This window comes from Neolamprologus multifasciatus, chromosome 2, assembly GCF_963576455.1.
Source record: "Neolamprologus multifasciatus chromosome 2, fNeoMul1.2, whole genome shotgun sequence".
NCBI classification, from domain to species: domain Eukaryota; kingdom Metazoa; phylum Chordata; class Actinopteri; order Cichliformes; family Cichlidae; genus Neolamprologus; species Neolamprologus multifasciatus.
The window spans coordinates 36593039-36618922 of record NC_140440.1 but is presented as its reverse complement, the minus strand read 5'-3'; the positions used below and the strand labels follow the sequence as shown (position 1 = coordinate 36618922).

The window sequence follows — 25884 nt, the reverse complement described above, 5'->3', positions numbered from 1 at the left end:
AAGAAGTTTGCGGATATGCTGAGGTTTTAACGATTCAACATCCTGGGTGTAAAGAAGGCGATGCATTGTGTTAACTTAATTAAAGGTAGACGGCGTGAATAGCCTGTCACTCGCTGGTCAACCCTGAAGGCAACGACCATCACATTACGCGCGGGACGCACAGGATTCCCAGACAGATCTGAGGGTTGATGAAGGGTTAAGGTTTTTTTAATGATTAAATTTCCTACAAATTCAGTCCTGATGTTGCATTTAAGTGATTTGAGGAAAACCGGAGACAATGCTTTCTACTACACAGTTCTGAATGATGTTGCTGGTGAATTCTACTATCTTGTGATGTCGGACATTTGCGCATGCCATCCTCATTTTTCTTACTGCAGGATTTAAAAACAAAAACAAACTTCAGCAACGCAAGGAAATCTGGTCTTTTGCTAAATTAACCATACGTTTTGTTACATAATAAAACATTACCAAAACGCAATCCTATACACAGGAGTCATACATGCACGAAGACTGTCCTCTTGTTTTGGATGAAGTTTCGGTTAAAATAAGTGCGTCGGTTGACATTTGCTTCTCAAGCTCTGACCAAAGAAAGTTTTTTCTTCCCCCAGCTGGTTAAAAGCAGCATGACGTCGTTTACAGTGGCCAATCATAAAACGACTTTCCTCTTCTCTAGGCCAATCGGACGCGAAAAGGCTGCCTGTCAGTCACAGGTGAGGGCGTATGGTGAAAAAATTGGGTGAAAAGAGCTGGAGATTGTAGTGAGCCCGGGTTGATGGTAGAGCTATGCAGCGGAGCAGCATCGCTTCTGCGGATGTAGCAGAAACTTTTTACGGCTTCTCCCGAGGGATGCGACTAGAAACCAACACTGGAGGGGTAAAGTTAAGAGCCAGCAGCGATCGACGGAGGGAGTAAAATAAAATGTGGATGAACTGACATTTACTCCACTATCTGGGCCGGGTAATTACTGAACCTGAAGTCAGAGCAATCTTCGCTTCTTTGAAAAATGGCCGTTCGTGGCAACTCGCTGATGCCTTTCTCAATCCAAGCCATCCTGAACAAAAAAGACGACAGTCGACACTTGCCAGATTTGGACATGTGCTTCTCAAAGACTGCCTGCTGGAAAATATTTGGAGAGATGGACGGCGGATCGAGGAGAAACGAGAGTGAAGCTTGTGAGCCGACCGACCAGAAGAGCTACGACTCGGATTCGGGACTCAGTGAGGACAACGACAGCAAGACTCCAGCCCCATGTAAATCGGAGAAAGACGGAGACCCTGCGTCGGATGTGCCGGAGGAAAGCCTGCAAGAGGAGACGGACCACGAGTCTGCAGCTGCGGAAAACTCCAAGAGTGACACGGAGCCCGGTAATGGCACGGGTAAGTAGGCCAGAAAGATCAGAATAACTATAACTCAGGGGGGAAAGCGTGACTGGTTTAAGTACAACAACAAGAGTCCGCGAAACTCTTCGCTTTAATACAGAGTTCAGTCTGAAAGAGCCAAGTGCTCTTTTAATTTAGATGTTTACACTGCTGTTACAGCTGCGTGGAATCACAAGAAGAGCTGCCAGGTGTTATTGCAGGGCATGGGCCCTATTTTCAAAACTTCTTCACATCCTGATAGCTTTTATGCACCAAGTCCTCTCGTTACGCATGAGTATATATGCATTCCTGGCTTAATTTTAGACTTTGTCACGATAACGTTGATGATTTGGCACGTTTATGTTTGACTGACGGTATAATCGACCAGCAACACTCGGCTGGTTTAATGTCAGGAGTAATGATCTTAAATGAAATAATTTTAAATGAGGCCTAAATGAAAATCGAACTTTTTGTTTAATCTAAAATAAAAAAGAAAAGTAAACGCAGTTTGTTTTTAATAAAAAGTGAAAATAAACATACTTTCATATAAGTTTGCTCATTTCTCTAAGTTTAATTTTTCGCCTTTTCGTTTCACTGATTCAAAACACAAAGCAACCATGAAATAATCGACAAGTATGAACGTAATGGCCCGACATGTGAGACAAGAGATTCAAATGCATCGTCTATCTGTGTGCCCTCCTCTTCCAGATTCCAGCAACCTGGACGAGAAGAGTCTGGATCAACCTAAACAGCGGAAAAAGCGCTCCAGAGCTGCCTTCTCTCACGCACAGGTCTTCGAGCTGGAGCGTCGTTTCAACCACCAGCGGTACCTTTCCGGGCCGGAGCGGGCGGACCTGGCGGCCTCCCTGAAGCTCACAGAGACTCAGGTGAAGATCTGGTTCCAGAACCGCCGGTACAAGACGAAACGCCGCCAGATGGCCGCCGATCTGATGGCTTCAACCCCAGCAGCCAAGAAGGTGGCGGTGAAAGTTTTGGTGCGGGACGACCAGAGACAGTACAGCCCGGGAGAGATCTTACGGCCCCCGCTGCTCTCCCTGCAACCGTCCTACTATTACCCCTACGCCTACTGCCTCCCTGCATGGACGCTCTCTGCGTGTGCGGGGAACCAGTGAAAACTCGGTGACTGTATTTATTCATTTTTATTATTTTTGCTCCCAGGAAGCCCAAATAGCTTTACTTCTGACAAGAGGAAGAGGTCCGAGGGGACTGCTCAACGTCTCTGATTGAATTTCCTCACCATGTTGTCCAGGCAAGACAGCAAAAACTTTTCATGGCTTTTCACATCCTGAAATACTTTAAAGCGACTCCTTCGTGTATGTAGTAAGGTTTCCCCCCTCCAGGGACCCGTTAAAGAAACAGTTTCTCATGGTTTAGACCCTAAAATCATAAGCGGAGAGACAGGACCTCCTAAAAATGTCACTATGTTATCCTCTGAGGAGTGACACAGCAATAATATTAAAGTATTTGTGTCTTGGACTCCCTCAAGGACCTCTGAAGCCCCCGGAACCTGTTTTGGAAACCGGAGGCCTGAGCAGACTGAAAATGTCACCTTAATGTCGATTTATATTTTACATGCGCCTTCCTACCTCTGCAGTGACTGGAAATAGGCATATTCCATTAACTTCTCAAACAGCTGTCTCTGTTGCAGGTTGTGTATTTTTTTCTTTTGCTGTGTTTGTAAAGGTAAGATAATTCAGCACTTTTGAGCATATACGTTACTTATTTCAATGCATTATAGTGTGGTTCGCTGTTAGACTGAAAAGAGGCGGTTTGTTGAGTTACTGGCCTATAGCAGGAAGCAGGCTAAAACAAGCCGACCTCCTATTAAAATGTACATGTTTTATTTGTGTTAAGTGACTGTTTAGATCGAAAAACATTAAAACATATCAGGCATTACTGTCATTGGGATGCAATTTTATTTTTTAAGGGTTACGTTTAGTATTGGAACATTAAATATAAATATCCACAAAGCAATCAAATTTTTTTACCAATAATTAAAACAATTTAACCCTTTTTTGTCCGACAAATACAAATGGGCCCTCTCTCTCTCTTTTTAACTTAATGGCCAAAAAGAAAATAAATGCCCCCCCCCTCCCCCATTGAATTATTGTTGATATTAATTATAAGCTTTTCTAGAAATTTCAGAATAGTTACAGGTCCAGGTACAAAGCTGTACTGCGCCCCTCCTTTTTGTGTTTTATCTGGTTTTGGTTTCTTATCACCAAATGTCCTCTCGAAGCTTAACAATAATCATAAATTGTCGTTAAATCGGATTAACGTGGATCTTAACTTATACCAATAATTACATTAATTAATTGAAAAGGTGGCTTTTCTGTGCTTTGAGATCTGAATACGATTGAAACTCGGATAATATCCTACTAAATCAACAGTGGACACACACACATGCACACAAACGCACACACAGACGCAGTAAACCAAAAATTAAATATAGTTGTTTAAAAAAATCTAGTCTATTTAATTTCAATTAAATTATTATTTATACACCTACCACTGTAAACATTATTTTGCTTAAATTTTGTGTCTCGTTTCACTTTCCTTCTGTTTACTATGGTGTTACTGTCAGACACTGAGACCTTGTAGATGTCATCTATGGCTTTCTTCCTAAACACACCTGTCAGACAGTGATGAATGGCCGTGTAATTCCCGGACAGGGCAAACTGACAGCTACCTTTAGGGCCGTATGTCAACACGAGGAGAGGAGTATTCTGGGGTTAAGGAGGCCGATGTCACTGCTGCTAGAGAATAAAAAGGGGGTTCTCATTTGCGGCTGTTAGCAGATAGAAGACAATATCTTAAAAGAAAAAAATGAAACAAAACACGAAGCTTCGCTAACTTCCGGCTGAATGGTGCGACTGAAATATGAGGGGAGTCGTACAAGCTGTTATTTTGTATCCAATAACGGCCTAAGTGTTAAGTCAGGGTCAACAGGGAGCTGTCGTACATTAAACATCCATCTCTTACCTTTCAAAATACTTCCATTACTTACGGACCCTAACGCAGCCATCATGAGGTGTATCATGAGGTGTTGGCTGTTGGACAGGAAGATCATGAATGATTAAAGATACACTGAACATCCAAGTTATCGCGTGGGACACATGGACGCGAAAAGGAATCAAGACCGTGAACCCTGCAGACTCCGTTTATTGGGACACAAGTTACAAATGCAATGCGTTTTACGCACGGACAAATGGGTATATGTAGTGTCTCAGTTGATCAATGCACCATTCTTTTTAACCCTATATAGTAAGACATGCCCACTCACGAAAGGCGCCTGTATGTCCTCAAGTCTAATCTACTTGATGCAGGTATACTTGTCACCTGGGGCCATCGCCAGCAGCAGTGATGATGCTCATTGGCTCCTTTGGAGCTTGAAGGACAGAGAGGGATATTGGGGAGTGGACCGTCCCACATTGCTTCCTTTCCTACCTGCATGTGGAGATATCTGATATAGAGGAACATATCGCGGCTCTATTTCCTTTTAACCTCAGCGACTTGAAATGCAAACACCCCCATCGGTGTACGTTAGACCCATTCAGACTACTCCCCGTTATTTCCTCATAGCTGATGCTTCGTACGTTGCAATATTATTGTTTTGTTTTTGTAGCTTTGCAGTTAAGATTTGACTTTTACAGCAAATATTCTCTCCAGTTTCCCCTAAACAAACAAATGTATCAATATGTTAAAATCAGAATTTAAATTTTATTTAGATTTTACGCACAAGCAGCAGCTTCTCTTCTTTAAAAGGTTATCGTGAAAAATATCTTTGACTACAACAAAGGAGATGTAGTTTCAAATGCTTAATCGAATATTTTTCTGGAAAAGCAGGACTTCGGATTATGACCAAGATAATTCCAAACCAGCCACTTTATTTAATCTATTTTTGGTCGTTCTGTGAAAAATAATTTCCATTTTTTTTCCAAACCTGGCTTAAATTGATCTGGAAGTCACGGAAAATTCCAGCGTCTTTCTAGATTTTTGTACAGAGCAAAAATAAATTAGATTTTCACAGGAGCGCCGCACCTATTATTATATACTGAGTTACAGTACCGATGACAGAAAACTGACATGTTTCCATCTTATAAAGGATCAGTAAAAGATCATGAAAGGGTGGATTTAAGTTTGTGATTATGAACACTCATATTACCCAATCTAACTTTAGTCTGCTTTTGAGTTTTTTTCCGCGTGAATTACAGAAGGAAGAAAAAGTAAACGAGATAATAAAATCCCCCTGTGTATTCTCAAAGTCACTGAGCGAATCGTTGAATGTTTAAATCTCACCATAACGCGCGATTTCAACAATCACTTTGGTCAAATCTTATTTTTCCCCCGTGAAACAAGTCAAACTGTGAACAATCAGTCACGGCTTCATTTACTTCAAGATATTTTTACCATCGTATACTAGAACATTATATAACGGTTATCAGCAGGAATATTTAATCTGTGTGTGTGTCTGTGTGATTTAAAATAATAATATAGTCTCATATTGGATTTGGATTTTTTAAAATTAATTAGAGAACCCCCCCCCCCCCCTTTTATTACAACTATTTTTTTTTGTTTTTTATTCTTTTTCATACAAAGAAAAACGGGAAAATGTCTCAAACCACACAATTCAGGCACTCAACGTAGCGCTTTGAACAACCACCGAGTGCCCGAACTTGGATATTTTAAGCTGTTTTTCCGGTCACAATTCTTTCCATTTGTCTTTTTTCGCCGATGGTTCGAGGGACACCAAGTAGCGTTCTCATTATTATTATTATTATGATTATTATTATTATTATGATTATTATTTGCATGTTGAATGCAAATAATAATAACTGCTTTAACAGTTATTATTTTTGCATGAACTTTAATCCCCATGTTTTAAGGACTAACGCTGCAACATTATATTCAACATGCCAGTTTTGTGACACCAGGTTTTTCACGACATTGATGATTTTACCACATAATGATCACAAGCCAGCAATCACCGGAAATTTCCAAAGACATACTGATCTTTGTATTTCCGTGTTTTTAAGCATTTTCTTTGAAGAGTCGAACTTTACAGTAATCCTGACATGCAAAAGACCTTCTTGGAGCACATTCACTCTGCAACTTTAAATTCTTTGCAGATCAAACACAGGAGACTGAACTTGCAATGCAAAGTAAACAGTGAAATTCAAAGTAGCTCTCTGGATGTTTTTCTTTCTTCAAACTGCTGTTTCTTCGCCGTCCTCAAATTGTGCTTCTCTTCTTACAAAACCCTTTTAAAAAAACAATTAGACAATATTTTTCTCTGTAGCTTTCTGTCTCACCAAGGAATCTGTCAATCACACCCTTATAAGGACTTTGGGATATACCGAGCTGCCATTCACTGCCACTTGCTTCAAAGTGGCTCAGGTGCAGATGCGTCTGTATCCCCTATTCCCAGTGCCATCCTTCCCCTGCACTGAAAAGGCAATGTGACATTTTCAAGAAAACATACAAAAACAGTTGATAGAAGATGTAAGTTGTGACAAAGACCAATCACATGAAATGTTTTCTTTTTCTTCCATACAGTTAAAGGAACTTGGTCGTTTATATTAAGTTACACTGTGCGCATCCAGCTCCAGCAGTCGTGGGAAAACAAAAAACTATGCAGTGAGACATCTGGGACATAGCTGTAATCCCATAGTTTGTAGATTATAGGTTTCAATGGTAAAGTTGTAGGCTATAAAATATCTTGTGTGTCTCTTCATGGTTGACAGATTCAGCTTTAATATCCAGACAATAGTTTAAGACATTCTTGTAATTTCTCTGTTTATTTTGTTGAGTAAGTAATGGTGCATATTTGTAAACTGAATAAAAAAAGTTAGGAATGAAGCCTAAAGAGTTCATGTAAAACATTAATGAATCATATTTCTTTTAATGCCTAACAGAATTACTATTTTCTTGTTTTTTTTTCAGTGTCAACGATTGGAGTAAAGATATAATTTATGTTTAACTGGTAAAAAATTCAAATAGTGTAATGTTAAAAAAGACATATTTGTCTATCTATGAAGAGCAGACTGCTGAAATGTAGTTATTAATACAGATATTTAACACGTGGTGCACAAAAGTGTTTATCATCAAAAACAAAAGAATACACATTGAAAAGAAAAGCGAGTTACGTGGTTCTATAACTTTAAATAGTTCTTTTGAGCCTTTGTACCGTTACAGCTGTTATAATTAGTCATCACAATCTGCACTCCAAGAATCCCCTTTACCCTCTGAATGTGAGATGTGATCAGGCATTAAATGGCAACTTCATGAAAAGTCTGTTCTAAATCTTTTGTGGTAGAGATGATAAAGATATTGGTTTATAGCCAACACTTTATTAACCCCATTAAAACTAATATTATTGTGCTCAATAGACCTGTCTCTGCTATTTTGTTTGTTTGAAGTGTAGGTCTTTGTCAGTACTCAGTCAATGGGGATTTCCAGACAATGCATAAAGTACACACAGATATGAATGAAGAGACGATTCAGCTTAGTGGTGGAAGTACTGAGACTGACTGAAAGAAGCAATCCAGAACAAAGCTTTTCAGAAGAACTCATTATAAATACAAGGTCTTCATTCAAAACTTAAGCCTATAATAAGCTGTAAAAGTCAGCATACTCAAAGAATGGCTGCTTTCATGTTGCTGTATTGCTAATGTATGATCATTTCAATGAGTGGTTGAGCTGGAGCTTTATAGGCACCTAAGCCATTTGACGGTGTGTCATATTGCATTGTAACATATTTCAAAAGATAATTATATGTTTGTGCACAACATTATTATTAATGATCGAGTTAAAGCAGTGGAACAAATAACCCAATATTTGGAAAGGCAATGTGACATACAAAGAAGCTGACAATGGAAGTACTGAAAGTACATGAAAATAGTACCTTAGCAGAGTATATGGAGCTCTAAATGTCTGGGCTCTAATCTTTCATCTGTATAATAATCTGTATGTATAATAATATAGGCATCTCAGACACAAGACACAGGAGCTCCGCCCACCTGGTTTTCAAACCTTCTGTTTGTGAGAGGCAATAAATCAGAAGAATTTAACTATAAAGGACAGTGAAGAGCTGAAATGCATTGTTTATTTTGAACTGTGGTTCAAGCAAAGCCATTCTCACAGGAAAAAAAGAAAAAATTTAGTTGGAAATTCATGTTGTAGGTCCCATTGAAATATTGCAGTACCACTTTCTATTTTTAAAAGGAAATAATGTACTTTGTACTCTGCTACATTATTTCAAAAGCATGAATTTCTTCTTGTTATTTACCATTTGACTGAAGTAAAATGACAATAACATGTATATTCTAACATTTGGCAGCTATCTTGAAACACAGGCAGCACCTTGAGGCAACTTTTGTTGTGAATTGGCACTACATAAATAACATTGAATTGAATCACCAGTAAAATCTGATAAAAAGGAATACAGCAACAAAATATAGTTTTAAAAATCATGTTTCCTTTGGAAAATATACTTCTACTACCATATTCACTCTCTCCTTTAATGTCACTTATATTAAACATACTTTACTTTAGGTGTCTTGGGAAGATAATACATTTGCACTTTTATTTAACCTCCTAAGACCCGAACTCTTCCATGGCATGCATTTTTCATTTCTCTTTGATATTTGGGCTGATTGGGACCTGAAGAATGTAAAAACAAAGAATTACCAGATTTTTTTTTAACTTAATTTTTGTTTATAAGAAAAATGAGAGCCACATATGAGCATATACGTTTAAAATTTCAATAGAACAGTTGCAGTATAAAGTCCTCGTAAGTGGACATCAGGCCCTTGCAGAGCAAAATTGAGTATTTTGGTCTAAATAACCCAAAATGTGATGTCCACATATGTGGACGCAGGTCCTAGGGTGTTAAGTTGGGTTGCTTCTTTTAGTCACTGATATAATTTTTGCATTCCCAAATCCCCCTCACCTCCTGACTAGTCTTCGTCTCCCCTTGTGCCACTTTGTTTAATCTTATAGTTTTTTTAATCTTATATTACTCATAGTTTTAAGGCTTTATAGCACTCATTTTTGGTGAAAAACACCTGGTTTCACACAATATCATATACTGTTTGACCTAAAATACATTTATTATTTACTATATTTTAATCATCCATCCGTCTTCTTTTTACTGCTCATATGGGTTCAGATTGTGAGGGCAACAGTCTACGCTGAGAAGCCCAAACCTGGCCAGCTTTTCTAGCTTATCCATTATAAAAACCAAGCTTGTACAATGTTCCCCAACCAGAATGAAAACCACATTGTTCCTGCTGCATCCAAAGTGTGACAAACAGACAATCAGACCTCTCTAATACCCTTCCCGGGAAGGCCCCTGATCTCCCTTTAGTTGAAAGCATACCCTCTCCTTGAACAGGCAAACCACACAACATTGGAGTGACATGGTGGCCTGGAATCAGACTACCAGGACCATTGCACCTAACTGCTGTTCAGTCCACAAGTTACTGAACCCCTATAGCCCCTCCTGTGGGTGGTGGTTCCACAGAAGAGCAGACCCATATAGCTTCTTTGAGCTAAGCCCAGGCAGATTCCATGGGCTAAGGCCTGGCCACCAAGTGCTCACCCTCGAGCTCCTACTTCAGGACTGGCTCCAGGGTGGGATCCCAGTAACTCTGTCCAGGGCAGAGTAAACTGGACCTTTGATTTGTTTTCCCCGCAATCATCATCGGGGTTTTTGTTATAACACAACATTATAACATTCTGGAACTGTTGGGAATTCATTATCCCATGTATAATCATTACAGCCATTAAGCACTGACCTCACTTCTGTTTCATGTCTCCTTCTCTTAGACACACACACAAAAAAACTATACTTATAGTAACTAGTCTGTGCACTCAAAGCAATTTTACAAAACCTTGCATGCGTGGCATTTGCACGTGTTCCCCACACTTTCTGAAGTGGTATCATATGGAGACACACACAGTTCTTGTGACAATGGCCGTGTCTCGCTTGAACTCCATCACCACTGTCTCATCACAGAAAGAAAATAAAAACAACAACAACAAAAAGAAAAAACAAGTCACAGACAAGACAGTTTCGATGTGACCTAAAACAAACATTTTCTTTGATTTGAGTCACAGTGGTTGATCTAAAATCCGCATCAACAGATAAAAAATGTGAAGCACCGACACAAAAGTATAAAATTTAAAAGTATTTGTTTTTTTGTTTATACTGTATCACTTCAGTAAAAGTGCACTTCAGATGCACTTTGTTACATTTGTCATGTTTTACACCTGCACTTTAACCCCGTGTTACCACGGCAACGGCAACGCGTCACACACAGGACTCCACCACACACACACACGCCGGTGATTCGGTTTCCGGTTCGGGTCTTTCTCCTGCAAACAAGGGCTTCATGGCGGTAAAGAGGATATTTGAAGACTGAAATGCCAAATCCCGAGGACTGTCTTTCGGTGTCCGGTACTCTCGCTTTAACTGGAAAAATCGGTGCAAGTGGAGTCAGCGGCGCGTGGAGTGGATCGTGTTGAGAGCTGCTGCAGCCAGTCAAGTCTTCTTAGCGGAGTCAAAATGGCGGCTGCGTGCCCACTCAGCTCTCGTCTAATCCGTTTGTGATTATTAGCGTGACAGCTCCATACGTCCACCCTTGACTCGTTTCTACCGTTTCGGTTTCAAGCACTAAGTGCTTTTAAAAAAATATTTTGTAGCGCCATGTCGGACTCCGAGGAGGAGAGCCAGGACAAGCAGCTAAAGATCGTAGTTGTGGGAGACGGAGCGAGTGGGAAGGTGAGACCACCACACAGATACAAACACAAAAGCGAACACCTACTCAACGTTAATTAACAGGTAATGCTCGAGAAAATGTAACTTGTCCACACGGCACACCACTTTTTCCTACCTAGTCACTTTCTGCTGACACTGTGCTGTCCACGCAGTAACCATGGCGACCGACGCTACTGTAGCCACGGCTGCTAATTAGCTAACAACAACGACAGAGGTAAATCACAATAACGTCAACGTAACCCGGGGCGATTATGATTAACGCTGACGTTTACACGGTCAAATAAACGCCTCAGTCCACGTGTCACTTTAGGTCCTCAATAAATTTTGGCCCACTTGTAGCTGTTATTCAGCAGCTGTAGGGCTAACAGGCTAGCCAAGGACACACAAACCGAAAGCTGACGCTAAAGACAGTCAACATCAGATGATGTTCAAAGGGTATAATTTATCTTTCGGATTTTTATTTGTCATTTTTAGATTTTCATATTCAACCAGTTTCATACCATACGGCTAATCTGTAAAGTACAAGTAAATTACATTGACTAATAAAAATAAATTCCCCCCTCAGCCATTGAGTTGCTACGTTTAGGCTTGTGGATCAGGAAAATGGCAACTGGACTAGTACGGCGACTTTCTACTGAATTGCCCCAACCACAGAGCAATTCATACACCACATTTATTTATGTCCAAGCGCTTCCTAACATTCACACACTCCAGTGGTTCCGTGGGGCGGGGGTAACTTGGGCTTTAGTGTCTCACCCATGGATACTTTGGCATGCAGACTAGAGTCATGGATCAATCCACCGAATTTCTGATTAGTGGACGACCCAGTCTTCCACCCACACAGCCACAGGATGTATTTTGTTTTATTCAATATATTGGTATATTAAGGCTGTAATTTCAGCTGTATGGTTGGAAGCTTTTTTGCCTTTTTGCCTATTTTTGAGCAGCACTTTAAATTAAATTAAAGCTTGTGAATAAATTGTCAGCCCTTGTGCTCCACAAACCACACAGCTACAGGAGAATGATAGTTTGTTTAGTATTTAATCCCACCCAGTGACTTTGTGTTTACAGAGGGTAACTAATCCTCGACGTCACTTCACTCCTACATTGTAAACCAGTAACACAGCTAGAACAGATATGTAACCATAACAGATATGTTAAAGCTCCCTAATTTCATTTTAACTAACACAATGTCATGGAGCATGCAGGAATATCCCGTGCAGTCGCTCCTAAAATGCTACACTATGCACAGCATTGGCAGTGTGTTTAGGATTATTGTCATGCTTGAAAATAAAGCCGCTGCCACTGAGATGCTTTCCAGATGGTATTGCATAGTGGCATAGTGGATAAAATCTGATACTTGTACTTTTCTGCAATCGTAATTTTATCAATTTTGACAAGGTCCCCAACACTTGTTGGCAGCAGTGCAGCCCCAAACCATAAAAGAGCTTCCACTGTGTTTTTCAGATGACTGCAGTCAGTGTTGTGCTTCTCTCCTGACCTCAATACGTGCCTACAAACATTTAAATTTGGAGTCATCACTTCATAATACTTAATGCATGATTTTCAGTGCGGTTCTTGTATATTTAGGATAGCAGCATTTCTCCCTGTTTCCCTTCCTTAAGAATGGCTTTTTACAGATTCAACTAAAGAAATGAAAACATTGTGAAAAATTGTTTTTACTAGCAGCATTGTGAGATGCTGCTAGTAAAAAATGCCCAAGGGTATATAATATAACACTGGTTCTTCCCTGAGTTAAATCCCTTTTTATTTTTAAATTATAAAGTGAGTGGCTTAACAATGAAAAATCTAAGGTAGGAGGATTGGACTGAAAGTAGATGAAAAAGCAGCTAGTGTCCAAAGAAAAACTTGGAAATCCTTTCAGCAAGCCAGGAGAACTACTGCTCAAAACCCCTTTAATAAATGCAATAAAGTCATGCTGTTTGGAAGCAAAATATAAAGAAATAAAGGATGGCTCGAGACTTCTGCACAGTACTCTAGTTTGCAGGGAGAGGAGGATAGAATGAAGATGTTACGAGTGAGCAACAAGCTTTGCACTGTACTCCTTTTGTTGTCAGAGTTTTCCTATACTTAAGGTAAATCTTTGCATAACATTAATGAAAGTGCAGCGTTGTTAGCGGCTGTTGAACAACCTGTTTCAGTACAAATAATCTACTGAAAATCAGTGATGTGACGATTTAATGACTGTCATTATGCCTGTCTAAAAGCTTGGCACATGAGTGAGCCCTACAACACTGGGGAATTGTGCGTTTACATTTTATATTTACTGTGAGGAAATAAGGATAAAACCTAATTACCACAGAACGGACATAGGGGTACAATAAACAGCAGCATGAACTAAATCCTGTAAAAGTTTGAGAAATCTAAACCGTGTTTTTCTGGATGTAAGAAGATAATCTTTATCTTAATGCAAATACACAATTTTCCTCCAAAAGTTATTCACTGGTGTTCCAACTTTAAAAAAAAAAGGAGTTTATCAATGTTTCTTTTTGCCCAATAAGAAAATCCAGGGGTCTGTTTTTAGTTCATGGACTGTAGTTTTGATTCTATCTCAAAGATAGCTGATGGACTTAAACCAGAAGCAATCTGTTGTTCTAAACCTATTAAGTCTACCCAGCCCTTAATCCATGTCGCGTGTGCTGCTGAACATAGTTTTATGTGCCTGTGGTTTGGCCCTGTAATGTAGCGCTGAGATTGAATTTATGCCATGAAAAAAATATTTGTTTATGCATTTGTCCACAGTCTAATTGCCACCCACAGCTTGTATTTCAGTTCAGGAGGATTATGTCTTTGTCAGACCCCGATAAAGGCTTCCAGATGATAATGTGTTGGTCTGTTACTTTGTTTCTTTTTTGTGCACGTGTGCTTGAAAAAAAAAGTATCACGTTGGTTATTTTTTATCGTTATACTTGAGCCACATAATACAGCACCTGGATTTAAAGGATTTTGTTTTAAATTCTGTTTTCTGCTGTTTATCAGTATGATGTGTAGACTCTGGGACTTCACGTGTCCTGTTAAAGTATTTTTATTTGTAAAAATCTTTCCTGCCAGAATTTTATCAGTCTACTTATTCTATAACTTTTCATAGTCATACTAAAATAAAATTTACTTCAACAGAAACGGGAGGACAATTCTTAACTTATTGCATAAAAATGATTGGAAACTATAGTTTATTACATTAAAATGTTTTAAAACTTGCGAGAGATAACATAAACATTACAGGTATGATAAACACAAATATGGGCGTTAAATGAAAAAGCTTGTTCCAAATTAAAATATTTCAACAAAACATATCATTTATGCTTAAAAAATCTTTTTCTGACCACCTTGTTTCAGTGAAATGCATATTTTCATTTTTCTGAATAATAATCAGCATGATGATGAATTCTCCAAGTCCCCTTATATTAAACTGCTGTTGTTCTCGCCTCTCTGGCTAAAACTCGGCACTGTGTAGGAACATAGAGGATATAACAGTTGATAAAGACTGCAATTTGCTTAGTCTGGCTTTTGCAGCTGCTGGTTGTTTTCCATCAGTATGCCTTTTCTCTTCTGGCCAAGGACTCTCATCTGGCTCCAGAAAGAGGCCCTATTTAAGAAAATTATGCCTGGAAGCCCTTTTGAGAAATGTTGCTGTTTTCTCAGTTGATAGAATAAAATAACAGTGGGAAGAAAAACACACATGAAGACTTGTAATATAGTTGTTGCATTGCTAAACCTACACAAGCTAGTTAGTTCCTGTCCCCTTTCAAAGGCACTGGACTGAATCATATTCATTACAATCACTTAAAAAGACTTGGAATAAGAAGGCCTAACTTACATCAACAACAGTGGATTTTTTCCTAGTTACACCAAACAATCATTTGCAGCAGTGCATGGAGGTTGTCATGACAATTCGGCTATGTTTCGTCGTCGTCTTCTTCACCGCATCTCGAATCCCAGAGTGAACACGAATGTAATGCAGGGATGTCAAGTGCCTGTCGGCTACACGTCCCCTTTCGAGACTGATTTCTCGGTCCTCTGGGAGAAAGAAAATGAATGTAGCAGTAATGGTGAGACTCAATGAGAAAAATGAATGTTCTCATTCTGGAAAGTCGACATTTTTTTTCTTTTGGGGTGTGTGTGCCGAGAACACACAACTCAACTCAGTTCCCAGTAGATACGCTACATTAATAACCCTCCTCACGCCGCTGCCAGGTGTCAGCTCGTCACTGTCTGAATGACTTACCTGCTTGTCTGTTTTGGGCAGAAAACAGGAGCCCTGCCCCCCGTTTTTGAGTCGGCACCGCTGACTGACATCTTGAATGCCGTTTCCCCCCTTATTAATGTCAATTTGCTCAGCAAATTGCAATCGGATCCGTTTTTCTTGGACAGCATTTTCAGCGATATTTTTGCTTGTGGTTGGTTGTCCATTCAGAAGTACAGCGAGATGTGGGGAGGCTTGTCCACCTGAGCGAGATGTTTTTAAAATATGGAGTCTCACATTTAGCCAGGCTCTTAAGGTGCTGGGTCTGACTTACACACAGGTCCATTTTTCAACTTGAGTTATAAGCCACTCGGTTTTTCCTAAATATTTGCTGTTCTCTGACCCATAGGCTAAAAAGGAGCTTTAGGCGCAGGCCCTGTACATTAATGGATATTATACAACACCAACATTTATATTGGTTTTAACTGTTTAGGGAAAATAAGGAGGCAGTTTGATACCATGCTCCCTCTTTTGAGTTGCATCACATTGCTTGCCATATTTTTCCCCCTCTCTCCCTGTTTCTTGTTTCAGTAGAACTTCCCCCCATTTCCCGGCATTGGTATCACTGGTGACCCTGTACTGTTCTCTGTTTGAGTGTCAGGATTACGCCAGCTTTTACATTTGCTGGTTAGCTCCAATTGTACGGTGGAAAAAAAAGGACTACGCAGAGGGAAGTGAGCCAAGCTACTGAAATGCCAAGACAAATGGCCAACGAGGCCAACACGAGCATGTGGAATAAATTTTTGCTGTCCGAACTTGTTATGCCTGTGTTGTCAGTGATTGTTTGGGCTACTTAAATGACCGATTTTCTCCTTGTTGCGTCAGTCACCTCTAGTAATTTTTCAGTCACTCTTGAGTCTGTGACACACTTCACAGGCTGAGATTGAAAAAGTCTGCAGGTCTTGAACCTTTAGAGAATTAGGGGGATAAAACCTTATTCTGCACCCAGAAGGAAGTGTGAATCAAAAGCGCCTTTGGCAAAGGTTAGAATTACTCAATCAACAGGGTTAATTAAAAGATTAGGTTTACTTATAGTGGCATTCACAAGAAAACAAAAACTATTTACTTTAAGAAATTCTTTGTAAACCTTGATAAGGGGTGTCTGAAATGGCACCTACCCTGGAGAAATAGGGGCAAAAGCCTGTGTTATGTGAAGCATTATCTGACTGTACCTAAAGCTGCTGAGCATGAATGGAGGTAGATAAGGGCTCAAGTGAAAGCTTAATGGATTGAAAGAGAATTTAGTTTTAAGTCCTCTAACCCTCAGTGATTGTCAAGTACCACATTAAAATGCATTTTCTGCCACATGACCACTCAGGGAATCCCACTGCCTCACTTCTCCGTTGTGTTTATGCAAGCACACTGCTCTGAAGATGGCTAATAGATGTTCAGCACCTCATTTTCCCCCTATCCTCATCCATCAAAATGAATTAAACTTGGCATGTCAGGCCTGCTCTGTGAATTCCCATGAAATTTCACGACAGCCCCTAACCCCCCCCCCCAAAAAAAAAAAAAAGAAGAAAAAAACAAACCACAACAGTGACAGTGATGGAGGTTTTATAATTTGTGGCAATTATTAGGTCTGCAGTCCGGAGACATGACACATACTCTGACACCTGTTTTGGTAATTCGCATTGATTTTCACTGTCACATCCACGGCTGAGGAGAGAGGCAGACAGCAGAGGAGGCAGACCCGTCTAGTCAATCACAGAGTATTTGTGGGAGCTTAAAATGGATGTGAAAGATCACAAGTTCCAAGGTTTCGCTTCCAAAGAAATGCTCATTGTGGCTCCATGCTATTGTGGTAAAAAAAAAATCACACAGAAGTGTTGTTATATGATAAATTATACCCTTGTATTTTTAGACATTTTAGAAAATAAAATATTGTGAAAAGCTTATTTTGGCTTTCGGTTGGTGTGAATGAAATCAAAGTTTTTCTTCTGCTGCTCCCCAATGACATGCTGCTTTTTTCTTTAATGTAATATACTGTATATTTTCTCTGGAAGGGATTTTGCAGCGTCTTGCATTTTTCTTGGTCTATGTTGTGATTTGAATGTGTATGTGTAAATATATGAGACACATAATATGCACCCAATGACGGTTTGTCCCTTAATCCTTAAAGCATTTTCTTTTTAACTGTTTTGAAAGACGTATTATTAAAGTCTCGCTGATAGCTGGGAAGTTGTTTGGCGCTCATTCTCCGCCTCTCTCCTTTTGTCTTATTGTCTCAGACATCACTCGCCACCAGATTTGCACAAGAGGCCTTTGGGAAGCAGTACAAACAAACCATTGGTCTGGATTTCTTTCTGAAGAGAATTAGCCTTCCAGGTGAGACACCTTTGTAATCGTTTGGAGACGTGTGTGTTGCACGAGCGTGCACTGGCGCTCTGCCGATTTGTAATTCTAATAAAACACTGATGATAATGCACAGCGAATGCTTAAAACACAACAGACTGTGTTAACTGTGAGAGGCTGTTTGAATTCTGTATATCTGCCTTAAGATTTTAGATCTTGTGTTTACTTAAATTATGAGGGGTGAATAGAGTATTAATAGAAAAGTTAATGAAGGTCCGACAAAAAGGCTTGTTGTTCGCATCGCTTTTATTTCTCTGTTTTCCTGTTCATTTCCAGACAACTTCAGGTAAACTCAGGAGCTGAATGTGTCTTTTCTGGGAGCTCCTCATTGTAGAGTGTCTGTCGTTTCTCAGGCTTATTCACTTTGAAAGGTCTTCTCTCCAGAGCAAACAGCACACACTCCCTCTCTTCTTTGTGAGTTGGGTTGGGGGGGTTTCACAAGGCCAATGGACAGGTTATGTCCAAACGGGCGAGCCTTGCTCATAATTCTGTGGGCATGGTACAGAGTAAATACATTAACATTTTATATCCATAACGCTGATCCCCCAGGATCAACTGATCTTTGTCCTGCACTACATAAAACACTGATGTTCCTGTTTGTTTAGGTTGAGCGCGCAGAAATAAAGCCACACTTTGTTTCCCCTTTAGATCTGTAAAATAAATGTTTATTGACGAATGCTATATTTAGACGAAAGCACTCCGTTTTTACTTCCTACCATGTGAAATGGGGATTTTCAGCATTTTAAATGGCATTTCTTGAGCCCTGCCAAAGCCTAAGCTCCAGAAATCTGCAAAGTGGCTCCATTCTTTCATTACTAATAAAACAACATTAAGCGAGGGCAAATTAAGTGCTAAAAGTAAAAGTTATGCTGATTTGTGACTTGGCTGAAGGATTCTATTTTGATTTTGTGTCAGTTTCAGCTTATGAGACTTAGGAGAACTAAACCCCCAAAAATGTTGTGGTGGAGTCAGGATGAAAAGAACCAACCATAAGCGTAGGCTGGGCTCGGCTCCTTAATATGAGCTCCAACAAACGCTATTGATCGTGTGACTTCTCTTTCCAGTAAGTTTCGTTCCTGAAATGATCACAGATCTTTTTAGCGTTAAATCCTAAGCTTTGTTTGAATATAGTGTACATGTGTCTGCATCACTGGGGCAGCAACAACACTGGGTTCAACAGCGGACTTGTTAAATGGCCCATTTTCTGGGGAATTGGGTGTTGATGAGCTGATGAAGAGGAGGGTGGCTGTACAAGCTGGGTGGTCCCAAACGTTGTTAGGACCCCCACCTTGCCTTGTATTGGAGAGGTTGTGTGGTTCTCTGGGTCTCTATGGGGCTGTAAGGGTCTTTTGCAGCAGGGGGGAGAGTAGCCTATAGCCAGCGTTGGCCCCTCTCACCATGAAGGCCCAGCTTGTCAAACTTAATGTACATTTTCCAATGTGGGGAGAGGTGAGGCGAGGCCGACTGGCACACAACAGCCTCCTCTGTGTGTGCTTTTTATAACAATACCTCTTCCAGATGTCCCTGCCAAACCAGTGAGGTACAGGCGGTGAAGGGGATTGAGTAGAGGTGAAATTTACTTGATAAATCCTGTCAGAGTTCAGCCTTCAGAAGCTTTTATCCTGCGTCACCTTCAAGACGCCGGTTTTTCTTACCTTGTTATCAGCTTTTAAGGTTTGTCTGCAGTTTTCACTTTTTCCAAAGTGCGAGGTGAAAAATGTCAGCCCTGCAGAGTCAGCATGAATCTTTGAAACACAAATAAAGCTAGTGGATGGGTGGGGATGGCTCTTTAAGACACCAGGGAGCCATTATTCATCACACTTCTCAATGTAGCTTTACATTGACACTGTATAGTCTAGATCAAGTGACTGTAACCCTCAGCGTTTCCTTCCCTCGCCTTAAAAAGGGGACCTGTGAAGGGTTTGAGTCGTCCAGCCGTGTCCAGCCGTGTCCACTGTGTATGCTCAGCTCCCCATTGCTCCTGGGCCTTCATCACACCAACATAAACTCCTCACTGTCTGGTCCTCCCTCCTCTTTTTTTGACTTTTTTTTCAACCACCCCTTTCATTTTCCAGAGGAAGAAAATATTTATTTGGATTTGGTTTTTGTGCCGGTCTTTCTCTCTCCCCCTCTCATCCACTCCTCCTTTCTCTTTCCACAGGCATGAGGACAACAGTCTTCTTTTCCTCTTCTTTTCTGTTTAATTATTGCTATTTTTCTTAACAGCACATAATTCTCTTCACTTTCCTTACTTGGCAGGTTATGGCACAATGCAAACAGCTCTTCCTAGACTAATAAGAAGTCTTTTTTTACTGCGAGTGTATTAAGCATGTTTAAATTAGAGGGTAAGCGTACCTATTTCATCTCCCCTCAATCTCTGGGCTGGATATTCTTGGATGTGAGGTGTGGGTGATCTGCCAGTTCAAGAGCGCTAAGCATGAAAGATTAATTGCTGATTTATTGTTTCCATTATGTAAATCAACAATGTTGACTTTTATTATGGAAATCGCTCACCCAAAAATACAGGCTCCAGTTACAGCTTACTTATCATTTCCACAGTTCAAAGGAAATACAACATCTGGAGTAGAAACCCACAAATTGGCATTATCATTTTTTTTATTTGTGTTTTTTAAGATAAATGTATTTTAGGAAATGAAAGTGCGAATGTAAACTCTAAAAGCCTCTTTGCCTCCCTTACAGAGTAGACCTTTGTATTTTTGTCATTTAAATGTCAGTTTGTTCTAATATTGGAGTTTTTATGTTTTTTCTCTTTACCACAGGCAATTTGAACGTCACCCTGCAGGTGTGGGACATAGGAGGCCAAACATTAGGAGGGAAAATGCTGGATAAATACGTATATGGAGCTCATGTAAGGGCGCACAGAGTACCAGCTTTTTATTCTATATAACAAACATGTAGACATCTCTATTTGTGCTGCCACTTCCTCTCTGGGAACCTAAGCCCTCTAACATGAAGAGAAAAAAACTCAGGAAGGAAAGAAATTTGTAAATCTGCAAACCAAATGTTAATACGTGATTTGTCACATCGGAGAATAAAGTCATGAGAAGCACAGGAAGAATTAGTTTCCAGTTTGGTAATATCCGTGTATTGGTGACTCTGTGCATGCTTATTATTACAGTCTCAGCAGTCATTCAAAGCTGCCACTCCCTCCCTGTGGAGGGAAATCATAATAAACTGTCATTTGGATTCATAGTGAAGTGCAGCAGGTCAGTGGAGCTTTAAAGAAATCCCTATATCTCTAGTTGAGCTGCCAGACTTGGGTGGTTAAACTGAAAAATGTTGATAATACTGTAGGTCAACACTGAGCAATAAGTATAGTTGTAACCACAAAGGATTTGCAATTATATTACAGATGCAAGTAATATGACTTATTTTGTAGGCTAAGTAACTTCCAGTGTTTTGATAATATTTGCCTCACAAAAGCTGACGTGACTAAATGATCCTTTTATTTAATGCTTGTCCACTGGAAAATGTTACACTCTGCTGATTAACGTGACAGCCGAGCTTTGTACAAACACGACAATTTGTGTCGGTGCTTACCAGTTTATACGCCGCAACTTAAGTGCCCGCAGGTAGCTGTGTTGTTTTACAGCGGATGACACACTCTCTCACCTTTAGATCATATCATGTTTGAAAAGCCTAATTCTAAAACCAGCACTGAAGCTCTAAAAACTTGCAGCCGTATGAGAAAACATTTTTGTAATGTTTATCCTTAGAACCTGGATAAACGGTTCAGCGTTCTGGTTCATTTCAGAAATCTATTTGGCTTAATTAAAGTCAAGTTTTTCTCTTGATGTTTGCTCTAATATTATCTCTGTCTTCTTCCTTCGTGAGAAAAATCGGGTGCATCACGCCGCCCCATTACGCACTCTGCTTTGGGAGTTTGTCATTAGGGAAGTGTAGAAGTTTCACACCTTTTGTTCGGCACTGTGCGTCCTGTAATCAATCATGGCTGTTCGGAGAGGCTCGCTGTAATTGTCAAGAGGGGTAAGCTGTCGTCGCCGACCATGCGTGTTGTGACAGTGCGTGTCCGTTGGACAAAAAGCAACAGACACCCCTCCAGTCATGTTGCATCATGCAGTAAACGCAGAGACATTTACTCTGGCTCATGTTCATTTCCAGATGCTTTTGAAAAGGCGAAGCCTTGTGTAGTTAGAGATAGTTGACTCATGCGATTATTATTTGTCTTGCACTGTGCAAGCACCTCTTGTATCTGTTTGCTTTTTGATTAATTTATGTGTTCATGTAAACAGCTCCTTCTGGCCTGAGTGTTTAACCAAACACGGCTCTTGTATCGTTGCATGACTGTTTCTGTCGTGCAGCGAGGCTTTAGGATTATGGAGGGAGGAGAAAAAATGTCTCGAGGCAGACAACCTTCATTCATTAGCTCAGACAGCAGATAACCAAACCTGACCTCCGTTCTGCAGTGGATCTGCACTATGCTTACACAACTGGGAGTAATTTATGTGCAAATCACGATTTTCATAATAAAAAAGATCCTCAGCTTCGTTTTAGTTTCATGATAGCACTAAAGTTATGTTTGAGTGAATGAGTGTGACCCCTACTCTAAGAAGAGGAGCAGTGCCACCTACTGTTGCCTTCCTGGCTCTATTTTATTCATGAATGTGACTATGTGGGTCAAAAATCAGTGACTGCCTCCCACGTGATTGCCTCAGAATCAGCTGATTATTATTATTTTCTCGGTCCAGCTACTTATATATTAAAATTAAAATGCCACGCAGAATTGATTATTTTCAAAATCACAGCCCCTTTAAGTACATATCGATCAGTTAACATTTTTTGTTAAATGTCCCCGACCCTTAAAAGTTTACCTAAAACACACTTTTTTACAAAGTTCTCCTCAAAAAATAGATAAAGCTTTGCAGCATCTTTGTCATTGAAACTATGATATGTCCTACAATATTATTGCTCAGTGTTGACTATAAAAAATGTGGTGAAAAAAATTTATTTGGCTTTTAAAAAAAATATAAGTAGTATTTGCATCTTTAAACCAGATTTCAGCCAGCCCCTGTAAACTTCAAGAGCTGGTAATTCTGGAAATATGTACAGTATCGGAGAGTAGGTAGGTAAAATTTGACACAATCCCACACAGATTGCCCCACTAGGAGCAATCAATTACTTTTACAGAACGATCCTTGTTGGTAGAAAATAATCTGTTATAAATGTGAACTTCTGAAATCGGTGTTTGATAGCATTAACACTGTTTGCCTCCTCTTTGTCCAATACAGGGGGTTCTACTGGTGTACGACATCACCAACTACCAGAGCTTTGAGAATCTAGAGGATTGGTTTAGCATGGTCAAGAAGGCCAACGAGGAATCTGATATTCAGCCGGTTATCTCCTTGGTAGGCAACAAAAGTAAGTATTGCACGAACAAAAAATAAAATACAGACACCGACTATAAGAATGATTTCACTGCTTTGAAAGAACTTTATTATTTGTAGAATGTTTATTTCAGAAGCTGCATATGAAATTAGGTTATTACAGGTTTTTACCCTGATGCATTTTTCATCTGAGCGCCTGTGTTTGTGTGGAGGAGTGCATGTGTGATGGTAGCAGACGTGTTTGTTAGAGCAGCAGATAACTGATTGGTGTGATAAGAGAAGTTTGAGAGCGATGGGAACGCTGATGTTTGTGAACTGCTGGGCGTGACTGATGATGATTTAATATGGGCCAGCGGACCCAGGCTACCGCTTATCTGCAGCCCGTCCCCGTGTGCCCCCCTCACCCACAGTCTGATTCTGCTCTCCTGTCCCGACTCGGTTAAGGTGAGGGACTGGACGTTAACCAGACGGCTCTTTTCCTATTAGCCTGCACCCATCCCAGCATCTCCAAAATAAAGACCAATAATGACGACTCTTTTAAACATCCCCGTGACAGATGTGGAGTCATGGCTGCCGTTGTGTTATTTTAAAGCGAGGCGTCACTGTGTGTGTGTGTTATGGTGACTGTCCACCTTCCCAGGCAATGATGAACTGTCAACAGAGCGGTGCCTACACACAGGAAACTCGCTAATGTTACTCAACGGAGGTCATAGGTCACGGTTTAATTCGCCTGTCTAGAGCAGATTCTCTTGTCTTCACATCCGTTGCGTTTTCTAATGCCCCGGCTTTAACAGTGGGCGCCTCTGTATTTAGGCTGGAGTTTGGGATGTGCTGGTGAGTGTGTGTACTGTAATACTTAAGTAGTGTACATCCCGCTGTCAAGCTCCTCATCCACGCCCCCCACCCCCACAGTTACTTCACCTCTAATGGCTCTAATGCTGAGAATGGTCCATGTGTGTTTTTCTGTTCCTACCCACTGAAAAAAAGAAAAACACAATCCCACACAGACTGCCCCACTAGGAGCAATCAATTACTTTGGGAGAGTAAGAATCCCCGAACCCTCCCATGGTGTCCGTTTTCTTTATTTTATATTTTTCCAGGGTGCTCGGCAAAGTTAGTCTAGATATTCTTTTAATCTATTTTGCAAAACATCTCCTGTTTTGTAGTACTGTGGCTCTTCCCTCCTCCAATTTTAATACTTTACCAGTATTGTGAGTGTATGAAAACAGCATTCTTTGGTGAGCAGAGTTTAGATGGCTTTTGAATAGTTCCCATGATGTTGGGCTGAATGAGGCAGCATGTTTGTGACAACCAAAATAGAAGTACAGACATAACAAGGAGCTTATAAAAACACTACAGATTTATGTCTCTGTGATGTCTTAGGGGGAGATTGTGGTGTTTCACCACTCAGACATTTTTAGTGGTTCCACTTAGATTAACTTAAGGTGAACAGTGGCTGTGGTAATGCTTGCTTTAGTGGCCGTTTACTGCTGGAAGAATATTCTAAAATATCTATAACAGTATTATAACAAGTTGATTTGAATACTAATACAAGTCAGCACGCATGCTTCAGTCAGATAATGCTGTATTTGGCTTATTGACAGCTACTATACGCTGAGCTTTAAAATCCAGCACTACTACTATTCCTGCCTTCTACTCTAATTTGAACACTGTCTTCTTTCCCCGTGTACGGTAATTGAGCCGTCGAAGCCGGCAGGTTCATTAGTGATGCTGTCCCCTCCTCTCCTTACCCTGGCCTGACTGCCCTCCTGTGCAATGTCGCTGCTGGGAAACAGCCTTTCCTTTCTTCGGCTTTGAATGACCAGCTAGGGTTAAGTGTACTTGTTAAGCATCCGTATGCTGCGCCCCATAACCCTCAACCTGCTGCCCAGAGTCTTATGTCAAATAATGGCACCACTTGTAACAATTCAGAGAGGGAGCCCATGAAATGTTTTATTGAGGGCTCACATATGTGCACAGAATTATTTATGCAGTTGCATGCACACACATGCACTTAGGTGAAAGAACACACTAGTCGGATTTCTGGGAAAACATTGGTAATGGAAGAATCCTAAGCTCTAAGGGTTAGGATAAACCCTCTAAACACACTATAATGTTTATTACAGTGCATCCTCACGTAATACCGTATGGTGCACAGGAACCTCTCCAGAGATATGTTGGCTTGTTATGCGGTCATCCCTTCCAACACTCGAATGCTTCATTTTTAGTGAAGTAATAAGTGCTGTGTGTTTTGAAAGCGCTCCAGATGATAAATTCTCCGTCTTTCTGCTGCAGCTGCGATGAGCCTGTTTGTGACTGTTTGCTTTTTAAATGATTGTCTGAAATCTGTGATTTAAAAAAGCACAAAACTGTGGCACACTTTTAGCAGCACTGATTTTTGCATCTTAATAAGAGCTGTTAAACCTGGCATACAGTGCTGTTGTGTTGAAATAACTGATGTTACTGTTCAAAATTAGTACCCATATTTCTTTGCAGGCATTAACTCTGTATCGTTTATCAAACCAATTTGTTTTTATTAAGTAGGGATCACAGGACCTTGCTCCCTCGCCACCCATCACCGTTCCCATTGCCAGTGCTCTTTCCCTCAGGAACTCCACAGCATCCATCATTGACTTGTACAGCCCTTATTTGGGTGACTTAAATGGGTTCAGTTCTCTTAACCTCGCCCCATCACTCATGGGTTTTTGCTCTGTGGTTCTAACACTGTTCATTGCTGAT

The 25884-nt window shown here is 40.3% G+C and overlaps 2 protein-coding genes across 10 annotated transcripts in view; both read left to right on the top strand.

Moving 5' to 3' along the window:
• The first annotated feature begins 452 nt into the window (after positions 1-452).
• Positions 453-3487, top strand: nkx3-2 (NK3 homeobox 2). The gene is made up of 2 exons (XM_085179176.1): positions 453-1376; positions 2067-3487. The coding sequence occupies exons 1-2, from the start codon at positions 1004-1006 to the stop codon at positions 2489-2491; spliced, it is 798 nt and encodes a 265-aa protein (XP_085035302.1). The 5' UTR covers positions 453-1003; the 3' UTR covers positions 2492-3487.
• Positions 3488-10680: 7193 nt separating this feature from the next.
• Positions 10681-25884, top strand: part of rab28 (RAB28, member RAS oncogene family) — a 48402-nt gene continuing 33198 nt past the window's right edge. For 5 of the 9 annotated variants that reach the window (XR_014877094.1, XR_014877093.1, XM_085179215.1 and 2 more), the window contains exons 1-4: positions 10681-11163; positions 17656-17752; positions 20560-20648; positions 23050-23179. Coding sequence is in view for 5 of the 9 variants with exons in the window: in XM_085179215.1 (XP_085035341.1) it covers positions 11089-11163; positions 17656-17752; positions 20560-20648; positions 23050-23179 (391 nt within the window). In the remaining 4 variants the exon portion in view is untranslated. The remainder of the gene's footprint in view (positions 11164-17655; positions 17753-20559; positions 20649-23049; positions 23180-25884) is intronic. The other 4 variants (XR_014877101.1, XR_014877100.1, XM_085179231.1 and 1 more) reach the window with 2 other exon arrangements.